The sequence below is a fragment of the Chamaea fasciata genome, unplaced genomic scaffold, assembly GCF_029207755.1.
Source record: "Chamaea fasciata isolate MVZ Bird 193981 ecotype frontalis unplaced genomic scaffold, bChaFas1.0.hap1 SCAF_8, whole genome shotgun sequence".
Lineage (NCBI taxonomy): Eukaryota > Metazoa > Chordata > Aves > Passeriformes > Sylviidae > Chamaea > Chamaea fasciata.
In genome coordinates this window covers 23409502-23420020 of record NW_027094093.1, presented here as the reverse complement: position 1 = coordinate 23420020, position 10519 = coordinate 23409502, and the positions used below count along the sequence as shown (strand labels likewise).

At 54.7% G+C, this 10519-nt stretch overlaps 2 protein-coding genes across 2 annotated transcripts in view; both read right to left on the bottom strand.

The window, feature by feature from the left end:
• The window catches only part of LOC136293390 (tubulin alpha-5 chain), a 4385-nt gene extending 4178 nt beyond the window's left edge, over nucleotides 1-207 (bottom strand). Inside the window, exon 1 of the mRNA XM_066190121.1 lies at nucleotides 116-207. Within this exon, the coding sequence (XP_066046218.1) occupies nucleotides 116-118 (3 nt within the window). The 5' untranslated portion in view covers nucleotides 119-207. The remainder of the gene's footprint in view (nucleotides 1-115) is intronic.
• Nucleotides 208-1917: 1710 nt separating this feature from the next.
• LOC136293387 (tubulin alpha-4A chain-like) lies at nucleotides 1918-6180 on the bottom strand. The gene is made up of 4 exons (XM_066190115.1): nucleotides 5776-6180; nucleotides 3454-3676; nucleotides 3173-3321; nucleotides 1918-2987 (listed from the first exon to the last, which is right to left on the bottom strand). Exons 1-4 carry the CDS (start codon nucleotides 6178-6180, stop codon nucleotides 2016-2018), a joined length of 1749 nt encoding a protein of 582 aa, XP_066046212.1. The 3' UTR covers nucleotides 1918-2015.
• Nucleotides 6181-10519: the final 4339 nt, after the last annotated feature.

Below are 10519 nucleotides of genomic sequence, written 5' to 3'. Positions count from 1 at the left end.
AGGTCACGGCGGGGAAGGAGGGGGCGCATCGCGATGGCTCCGCCGGGCACGGTGCTGCGGGGAGACTGCCGGGCGCCCTCCCCGCCGTCGTGCCCGCCTCCCGGCCCGCACTCACCATGTTGCGGCGGGTGGTGCGGGCTGTCCCGGCGGCTCGGTGCGGCGGGGCTCGGCGCGGAGCTGCGGTTGCTGCAATCCCCGCCGCAGCGCTCTCTTATGGGTGGGAGGGGCTCGGAACCGCCACGCCCCCTTATTTAGGTACAGTTGCATGCGGGGAGGGAGTACCCGCTTCGGGGGCCGCGGGAGCCTGGCGGGGTCCTCCCGGCGGCGGAGGAACCCCGAGGTGTGGGGCCCGAGGTTGCTCCCGCCTTCTCTGCAGGGAGGGAGGTGGGGACATCAGTCCAGGCTGCTGGCAGGAGGCCTAGGGACCAGTCCTCGGGGGTGATGGGCAGTGCTGAGCCACCAACACCGCTGTCCCTAACCTGCTCTGCTACTAGCTCCCCCAGAGATGTGGGGAGACCCCGAGTCCACCTGGGCCTCTAGAACAGGAGAACGGAGGATAAACTCGATGGAGACGTGTCAGACTCAGGAGCCCTCCAAACCACCCTTCACCATCGATGCTCTGGGAGGCTCCAGCCAAGGTTTGCCCTTCTCTCCCGGTGAGGACAGGCAGGCAGTGCTGCACAACCCTGTGAGGCTGCAGATCTGCATGACAAATCTGGGCTGCCAAAAAAAGGTCATTGCAGCCTGCTTGCTGTTAATAACTTGTGACTACATTCAGAGCAGCAGCTCTGTTTGAGCTCCGGCCAGTGCAGCCACCCCTGCCAAGGCTAGGACTGATCCTGCTACTGAGGATGCCTGGACCATCAGCCTTGAACCCTGCCTGAGCAGGGAGAGGGCACTGTCTTTGCTGCCAGGACCTTGGGTCACACAGTTACCCCTTCCTGGCCATGGGGATGGATGGGCCTCTGCTGCTCAGTAGTGTGCCAGGAGACACTACTGGGTCCCTTGTCCAGGACAGAGGTGCAGGATAACTTTTAGAAAAAGACATAGGACCCAATTCCAACTCCTACGTCCTTCTGGTGGCAGTCATGTCTGTGAAAACACAGGGAGATGTCAGCAGTGGAATTACTCTGAAGGAGCAGATTCCCTCCTTTCCCCACAGTCAGACAAGACATAAGGAGTGGATCAGAGCAGCACCTGGTGTGAGGGGCAGTGACTCCTGCCCAGGCATAGCAGCAGCAGGTACCAATCAGTCTGAGCCTGGCACTCCTGTCACAGGCAAGCAAAGCAGTGGCAGCAGCCCTGCGCAGTGGGATGAGTGCCTGGCTGCGCTCCAGCAGCCAGGGCTGGCCCCCACACTCCCCTCCAGCTTACACGGGTGCATGCTGGGAGGAGGAGGGCAGAGGAGGACAGCCCCTGTGGGTCAATATAGCTGGAGCATTAGTGGTAAGCGGGGAAAATTAATCTCTGGAACCAGCACACTGGATAATGGGTAACAGAAATCTCCAGTTTGCAGCTGGAGCCAGGAGCTGATGCTGGGACTACTTACCAGCAGGCACAGCACCAAGAGGACTCAAAATGGGGACAATGCAGAAGATGATCTGGGCCAGGTAGAGTAGGGCCACACGCCCCAGTGGGAAGGCAGAGCAGGGCAAGCTCAGGGCAGAGGTAATCCCAGACAGACGACCCCATGCCTAACCTTGGCACTTCTATCATATCAGCAGCACTCCTCCAGATTCCTTTGGTGGACATGCTCCAGCACCTTCCCAGAGCCTGCCATATGTCCTGGACAAGTCCCTCTGGTATGGGGCTCTTACCTATGTGGGGAGCTCGAGCAGAGTACTGGGAGGAAGCATAGCAGCACCAGTAGCAGGGCTGAAGCACTCACCACACACCTGACCTGACCGATACAGCTGGGGGAGATACTGTGAGACACGGGATCTGAAATGGTTTATTGCAAAGGGTTTGCAGGTAACACAGGGAAGGAGCGTGATCCTTTTTTGGCTGAGGCTTCTCTACTCCTCACCCTCTTCTTCATCCTCATAGGAGTCCAGGCCCACTTCCTCGTAATCCTTCTCCAGAGCGGCCATGTCTTCCCGTGCCTCGGAGAACTCCCCTTCCTCCATGCCCTCACCCACGTACCAGTGCACGAAGGCGCGCTTGGCGTACATCAGGTCAAACTTGTGGTCCAGGCGAGCCCAGGCCTCGGCGATGGCTGTGGTGTTGCTCAGCATGCAGACGGCGCGCTGCACCTTGGCCAGGTCCCCCCCCGGCACCACCGTGGGCGGCTGGTAGTTGATGCCCACCTTGAAGCCCGTGGGGCACCAGTCCACAAACTGGATGCTGCGTTTGGTCTTGATGGTGGCGATGGCGGCATTGACATCCTTGGGCACCACGTCCCCACGGTACAGCAGGCAGCAGGCCATGTACTTGCCATGGCGAGGGTCACACTTCACCATCTGGTTAGCCGGCTCAAAGCAGGAGTTGGTGATTTCGCCTACTGACAGCTGCTCATGATAAGCTCTCTCAGCAGAAACCACAGGGGCATAGGTGGCCAGGGGGAAGTGAATGCGAGGGTAGGGCACCAGGTTGGTCTGGAACTCGGTCAGATCCACATTCAGGGCTCCATCAAACCTCAGCGATGCTGTGATGGATGAAACAACCTGGCTGATCAGTCTGTTCAAGTTGGTGTAGGTTGGGCGCTCGATGTCCAGGTTCCGGCAGCAGATGTCATAGATGGCCTCGTTGTCCACCATGAAAGCACAGTCTGAGTGCTCCAGTGTGGTGTGGGTGGTGAGAATGCAGTTGTAGGGCTCTACCACAGCAGTGGAGACTTGTGGTGCTGGGTAGATGGAGAATTCCAGCTTGGACTTCTTGCCGTAATCAACAGAGAGTCGCTCCATCAACAGGGAGGTGAATCCAGAGCCAGTGCCACCTCCAAAACTACGAAACACCAGGAATCCCTGGAGGCCTGTGCACTGGTCAGCCTGTGGAGAGAGAGACAAGCAAGGTTCCCTCAAACAGTGACTTGGCTGAAGGAAAGTTTTAGACTTTTGTTTGGGTAGCTGCAGATTCCTCCCAAGGTGCAGCAGAGCTCGCACCATGCTCCCACCCCTTGAATGGTGCTGGACCCCAGTCCAAGGATACACATCCCCTCTCTGCAGTGACTTACCAGCTTACGAATCCTGTCCAGCACTTGATCAATGATCTCTTTGCCGATGGTGTAGTGCCCACGGGCGTAGTTGTTGGCAGCATCCTCCTTGCCAGTGATCATCTGTTCAGGGTGGAAGAGCTGGCGGTAGACTCCTCCCCGAATCTCATCTAGGAGAGAGTGGCATCATAGATTTGCTAACTGGATCTGGGGAAAGGTAGTAGGAGCCCCTCTCGGGAGCGTCCTGCAATGGGTTGTTCCCCAAAATTATGACCACTATCACTCTCACAGGGTGCACTCACCAATCACAGTGGGTTCCAGGTCCACAAAGATGGCCCGTGGGACGTGCTTCCCAGCCCCGGTCTCACAGAAGAAGGTGGTGAAGGAGTCATCCCCTCCACCAATGGTTTTGTCGCTGGGCATCTGCCCATCGGGCTGGATGCCATGCTCCAGGCAGTACAGCTCCCAGCAGGTGTTGCCCATCTGGACACCAGCCTGGCCGACGTGGATGGAGATGCACTCGCGCTGGGGAGGGGGAGGCAGGGTCAGATCCCAGCAGAGACCAGAAATGCAATCACTGCAGGAAGAGCACAGCCCTGGAAGGGCAGCTCTGGCCCTTGCCAGCTTGGGCAAAGCCACACTGCCCTTGTGCCTGGGTACCCTGTGTCCATTTTAATTTGCTGCTTTCTTCCAAATTTAGTGCTCTGCCTCTCATCACTGTACTGACCACCTCAGGGGCCCAAGGAGATGGACACCCATCTGCAGGAGCCCAGGATACCAGGCCACCCATCCTCTGGACTGGCCCCACTTACAGCCCTGGATAGCATCCAGTGAGCATCTTCTCCATTGCCCAAACATCCACATGGCTTAAGAGCTGAGGCCCAGCAGCATCTGGCACAGCCCCTGTTGCAATTCCAACAACAGAGCTGGAGGCTGAGATGGCAGAACACCACCAGGACACTGGGAACTGAGGGCACTGAGGGTGGGTGCCCAGCAAGAGGGGCATGAACTGTTGCCATGCTCTGAGGCTCAGCTTCTCTAGATTAGCTCTGGAGGAGGAGGAAGTGTTAGCTGCACTTTTTAAGTCAATGGAAAGTCTGAGATGGGAGGGTCTCTTAGCTCACAGCTTCAAGGGTAGTCTCAGGTCCCTCAGGAGAAGCCAGGTGAAGGTGGACTCTGCAGCCTCACTCCCTTCAGATGAGGCACCCCAGAGCCTGGAGTTCTTTTGATAAGCATGAAAGTATTCAGTGCCTTAGACCTGCTGTTGCCAAGGACTTTGATGTATCATCAGGCACAACTGAGTCAGAGGAGCATCCGAATCACACTGTATTTCCAGAGCCATGGTGCCTCACTATGAGTCAGCTGGCAGGAAGCCGGTGGAACCAGCCATTTTGCACACAGGAGCAGAGCAATTACTGCTGTCCCATGAAGTTGCACAGGATGCAGCATGTCCTGGCTTTCTGCATCTAAAGTGCTTTCAGTGCTGCATTTCAGAGGCAGCAGTGACAGTGAGGGATGGCAAAAATATAAGCCATTGATACCCGTGGTGAGAGGCAGAAGCCCACCTCCTCACCTTTCCCAAAGCTGAGGTGCAAGAAGAGCAAAGTAAATCGTATCCCACCTATCCCTCCCAGCAGGTCCATAAACGTTGTGTAACACAAGGAGCCAAGGGTAAGACCTGAGCACTTAAGACACGAGGTAAATCTTCCAGGATCCTCTACAGAAGGGCACAGAAAACTCTTAGCACAGATGCAAGCACGTCAAGGAAGAGGGCATGAGAGAGGATTCCTCCCTGGCAAAGGACCCTGTGAATCAGCGTGGGGGTGGCAGAGGGTTATGCTGCTCCCTGCACTTCATCCCAACAAGAAGCAGCAACCAGGACTGGCTCCATGGGACGCAGTGCTGACAATAAGCTGGGCAGAGCCCAGCAGCACCAGGACACAGCAATGCTGGTCATCAGCCAGCAGACTCTGCCTTCTTCACGGCAAAGTCTGGCACAGGAAGGGCTGGGAGCATGGCTCCGTGGGACAGTAGGCAGGGTGCCCGGGAAACCTTGGGGCTGGGATGCTCTCCAGGGCAGCTGGAGAGCTCATGAGCCAGAGATCGCCGCAGGACCACGGCGGCAAGGAAGCCTGGAAGCCCACCCACAGAGATGCCCCCCTTGGAGCAGGGCAGTGGGTGAAGGAAGCCACAGCTTACTGCCGGAGCTCAGCTGTGGGTCGGCAGCGTGGGCGGCTGGCAGACGAGGCGAACTCCCCGCAGCCGGGGATGGTGCCGCGGAACACAGGCAGGAACCGACACTAGCAAAAGTGGGAGAGGCATGAGAAGTGACATGTCCGTCCGAGCGCGGTCTCCGCAGCCGGCGGGGCTCGCTGGTGGCCTCCTTGCCACGGGTACAAGGGGATGCTCAAAGAAGGGAGGCTGCTGAGAGCCGGGGAGGGAACAACTCGGGAAGAGGCTGAAGCCAGGCAAAGGCAAGGGCAAGCACAGCGGGCACTCCCGTCGTCAGCTGCTCGCATTCCGGGCTCCCGGCTGAGCCCTCCCGGGAAGCCACGGGGACCCCAGCTTACTCCGGGAAGCACTGGCGGGACCGGAGGGAGAGAGCAGCCGGGGCCGGCACTCACCATGATGCCGCCGCTGCCGCACGACCTGCCTGTCCCCGGACTGCCACAGCTCCGCTCTCCGGGACGGCCGCGCCGCCACCCCCTTATACCGGGGGCGGCACCGGCGCTCCGGGGCGGGCCGCCCCGCCCGAGACAGCCCCAAGCCCTCTCATAGATTTGCGTGCATTGCGCATAATTGCATAGATTTGCATAGATGGGGCTGTGCTGCCTGGCGAGGTGCACTGGTGGGGCATTCGAGGAGCATCCTCCGACCGGGGCACGGGAGACCCGGGGCTCCCCTCGAGAAAAGGGCAGTGGGACATGAGTGTTGTTCCTTGCTATGCCTGCCAGTCTTGGCAGAGGGGTTCTGCTGAAGAACAGAGATGGCACCTTCCAGCTTGGTGTTCTGCTGGTGAAAGGCACCATCCAGCCACTAACCAGGAGAGACTTGGAGGGCTGAAGCAGGAAAGTCACCAAAGAACTTGGCCCAGGTCTTCCCTCCTGGTGGCCTTAGGTGCCGATGTGATCCTTGAGCAAGCAGTGAGCCAGGTCTCTGGCAGCCACCCAGGGCTTCTTGAAAAACACGTGGGAGAATTCTGGAGTAAACATTGGTAGAGGAAACTCTTCAGAGATGAGCCCAAACTTTCCTAATGTCTTTGGCAATCACTGAAATAAAAGCAGGAAAACTCAGCCCTGTCCTTTGTGTCAAACCCCTCAAGAACAGTTGTGCCCCAGGGCTGTGTTGAAAGCCCTGCCTGCCAAAAGGCTATTTCTCCATCCTGGCTCTACATTACCCTCACTGGTTTGATCTGATTTCACAAAGCTTTATGAAAGGAATAGTGAGGGTGTAGGGAGAGCTTGGAGCACCTTGGAGGGGTTTTATTGGAGTCTACAGTGACTTCACTGATGTCTGGCCTTACTACAATGAATAAAGTGTCCCGCCCCCTCCAAAATACTCAAAGCATCAACTGTGGTTCAGAATCAGTCCTGCACCTGCCTCAGTGTTTTGACTTAATGAGTTTTCACTGAAAAGTGCTGTCATCTCTCAGCTTGATCTGAAAGTTGAAAGCTGGACCTAAATTATCCACCCACAATAGCCTTTCTTTGTGCCTGAGTCACCTGGAAAGTGTCACCTTCAATGATAAGCACGTGTAAAGTGACTGAAAGCAAGAGTACTGCTGCAAGTCCTGTGCTGGTGTCTAAGCAACACATTTTGAGACCCGCAGAGATGGCTGAGCCAGAGGATAAGGGTGGGTTTAACCAAGCTGATGGGAAAATATTGAGGGTTTGTTTTTTTTTTTTTTTTTTTTTTTGGTTTTTTTTTTTTTTTTTTTTTCCACAGAGATGCCCCAGGTAGTGTGTGTTGTTGAATTTGCACAGGATTCTGTGGTGACTGGATAACTCTGGAAATCCCTCTCTGTGGTATAAATGTCCTTTGAGTGACCTCAGAGATCACTAGATAACACAGACCATGCTGATGCAGACAGTCCATGAGAGTGAGAGAGTAATTGGTAGCACTGAGGCATCAAAATTTGAGCCCCAGAAGTTAATTGGAGTGAAAAGGAGTGATGGTATCATCTTCCCCGTGAAAATCTTCACCAAGCTGTTCATTGTAATGCATAGTGGATGCCAGGGAGTCACTTCTCACTGGGTGTGTCCTAGAACCCTCCTAAATTCCGAGATGCCAGTTAATTCTGGGGTATTTATAGCATGAATGCCTTTCAGCGTGGTTAGAAGCAGAGCTAGGCAGCGAGCAGCACTTCAGGCTGTACAGTTCATCCAAATTCTGAAGATTCACATAATGATCTGGAGGTACCTAGGGGTGCAAAATCATGTGATACTTCAAGAAACTCCTGGATAAGTCTAGATACCATGGTGGTGGAGAGTTGAGAGTGAAATGTCCCTGATTTGTCGTTACTGTGTTCACAGTGAAAATGTGTGTTCACTGTGAAAATACCCACTCAGATGCTGTTTTGTTGGACAATTAGAGTGGGAATGACTGTCAAGAGAGCCATGAGTCATTCAGAGCTGTGCATGCCCATGTGCCTCTGATCTGAAATGCCCAAACAGATGTCTAAGCTTTTAAAAAAATGCTTAAGAACATCTGGCTAAATCCAGGGAGCACCAATCGGCTGCATCTTGTCAGTGCCTAACTGCTCAGCAGCCTGCCAGATGCTGGTAAGCAGCAGCCTGAAAGCACACAGCAGAGGCTGAGCTCACTCTGGCTGGATTTGTCCTGAGGCGACCCCTCTCTCACAGAGATGTTACCCACACATCTAAGAAGACCCTGCAAATGTTTTCAGACAACATCAGAAGTCACAAGATTACAAGAATCAGGAAACGTTTTCATGGATGCTCAGAACATAGTCAGACCCTGCATCAGCAACCAGAGAGATGTAAATAGCAAGCAAGGAAAATTCTAGGCTATAGAGTCAGAATTCAACCATCTCTTTACTGAAGAATGGGAAAAACATTGAAGATACCTGAGGGGCAGAGCTCTGCCCACTGCAGGTGAAGCCCCTACTTGCCACTGTTGGAAACCAGCCAGCTCTTGGCAGGGACCTGCTGGTACAGGAACACCTGTGAACAAAGCCTGCAGTTACCCAAACAAAGCCTCTCAAATAGCTGTCTTCCAGAGGTATGTTAAAGACTGCCACACCTAAAGCACCCAGAGATGAAATCGGGGAGGAGATGAATTCAGAGCCCAGCCTGGTACCTCCCATCCACACCCTAGCTCCCTGCTCTCTTTGCTGAGGAAATCCCAAATTATTGTTCCCAATTTTCAGACCTCAGTTCCACCCCGGCTGTTTCCGGCAGAGCAAACAGTGTCACCGGCAGTTTGGGGACATGGCCTTCTTGGGAAGCTGTGCTGTGGGCTTGGCAAGGAAGTCCATTGTGCCCTCCACTTTCAAGCAAACACCAGATGATAAGAGGTGCTTCAGGAACAGGGCTCCTCTCTGTGTCTCTAACCTCAGCCAGGAGCTTCCCAAAGAGGTTGTATCCGTGCTTGCCCTGCTTACCCCTCACTCTGTCCTTGCTCTGCTCTTAATCCTCTTAGCAGTGTGGTCAGGTGGGGAGGTGGAGAAACCAGGATGTACCTCCAGCCTGTCAATGCCCTGTGCAGTTTGCTCTCCAGCAGTGGCACAGGCTGGGCAAGGTTGGCTGGTGAAACTAGGAAGTCTGTTGAAAGCATGGGGCTTGATTTCATGTTGCAGATGTGAGTTCAAGCAAGGCCCCAGTGATGCTAACTGCTTCAGCAGTATCCCACTGAGCCACTGTGCAGGGTCCCTAAAGCACAGCTGGCTCCTGGTGATGGCCCAGCATCATATGTCTTGAGTGCTGCTGTGGTTCTACTATGGCAGCATTTGGGACATACTTTACCACCCTAAAAAATTCTAGCACAGCATGGAGATGGGCAGAAAATGGTCCCTTTGCCATTCCTTAAGATATGCATGCTTTGTCTAGGTCAGAAAGGGCCCTCTGAGGACCTCATCCTTAATCTGGAGCAGGTAGAGCTGATCCAGAGATGAGAAAGAAGGGTGACTGGAAGGCTAGATGTCACAGGCTGCAAGGAAAGAATGGGGAGTATCAGAAGACCAAGCAGAGACTCAATAAAGGCCTCAACGAACATCTTCAGCAACCCACGTGTGGCATTTATTCCTAGAGACCTACTGGGATGTAGGGCAGACTAGTGATCTGACAGAGGTTTTCTGTGCTACAGCTGAGCAACAGCAGCATAATTGCTGGTTCAGATATAATGAAGTCAATTGTGCAATGCCTACTGCATTGCCTGGAGCGTGTGCCTAGGTACAGGAACAATAAAGCTAATTCCAGATCTCGCTACAGTCCTAAGCCCTGAATCACAGGGCAGTGGCAAGAGCAGGGAGGCACTCCCTGGGACACAGGCAGCCTTGCAAGCCAAGCCCCAACCTGCGAGGCTAAAAGGGGCTGTGGGACAAGTTAGAACGAGCTCTTTCTCAGGCACAGCAGGCCCTGGGTGAGCAGACTCCCTGGCTCAGAGCCAGCTGCCCTGGCTGCCAGTGTCACCTGCCTTTCTTCATGTTCTGGGAAAGGCAGCTACACACCCACGGGAGCAAAATAAAACCTCACCTGTCTAATTGCAGTGACTTCATGTCAGAGCTCTGGGCATGCCTGGTGTGAACAATCTGCCTCCAGGTGGGTGACAGAGGGACTGAGCCTGCTGAGGTGGCCTCATGTTCTCAGGGAATACCACTGTGCAATGCTGATGGGCTTCTGTGGAGGTGCCAGTGATACTTTTCCTGTTCTCCATCAGCTCTTAGAGCTGGTGATGGCACAAGCAGTGCAGGAATACCTGGAAATAGAAGTGCAAGGTTGTGTGATGGTAGGAACTCCTTGAGGGATATGGGTTACCCCATAAGGCTGAAGGTGCTCTCCATACACCAGACAACAGTGTAGGCATGGTGATATCTTCATGCCCAGCCCTTTAGGCCTTCTTGTCTTACAAGCTCACAGAATTGCAACAAAGCTGTGGCCAGCTCTGTTGCAGTGCCAAAGACATGCCTTTGAGCTAGCAGTGATGGGGCAAGAAGCAGCCATCACTTCCCCTGCTTCCAGGAGCTCATGCCTTGCCTGAGGCACTGCAGCTGAGCCCCTGGGCAGCAGAGGGGACATGGCAGATTCACAGGAGCAGCTCTGTGGGTGCACCTCCTCCTTTGAGGTACATAAACCATGGCCAGGTGGGCCAGTTCTGCACCCACTGGAAAAGAAAACATTTCCTGTCACA

Excerpts from the sequence above, each read along its gene's own strand:
- LOC136293387 (XM_066190115.1), bottom strand. The coding sequence starts at position 6,180 with ATGGTGCCTTTCACCAGCAGAACACCAAGCTGGAAGGTGCCATCTCTG. Across the intron at positions 3,677-5,775 it reads GCGGCAGCGGCGGCATCATG|CGCGAGTGCATCTCCATCCA; the intron begins GTGAGTGCCGGC and ends CCCCCTCCCCAG. Across the intron at positions 3,322-3,453 it reads CCTGGAACCCACTGTGATTG|ATGAGATTCGGGGAGGAGTC; the intron begins GTGAGTGCACCC and ends ACTCTCTCCTAG.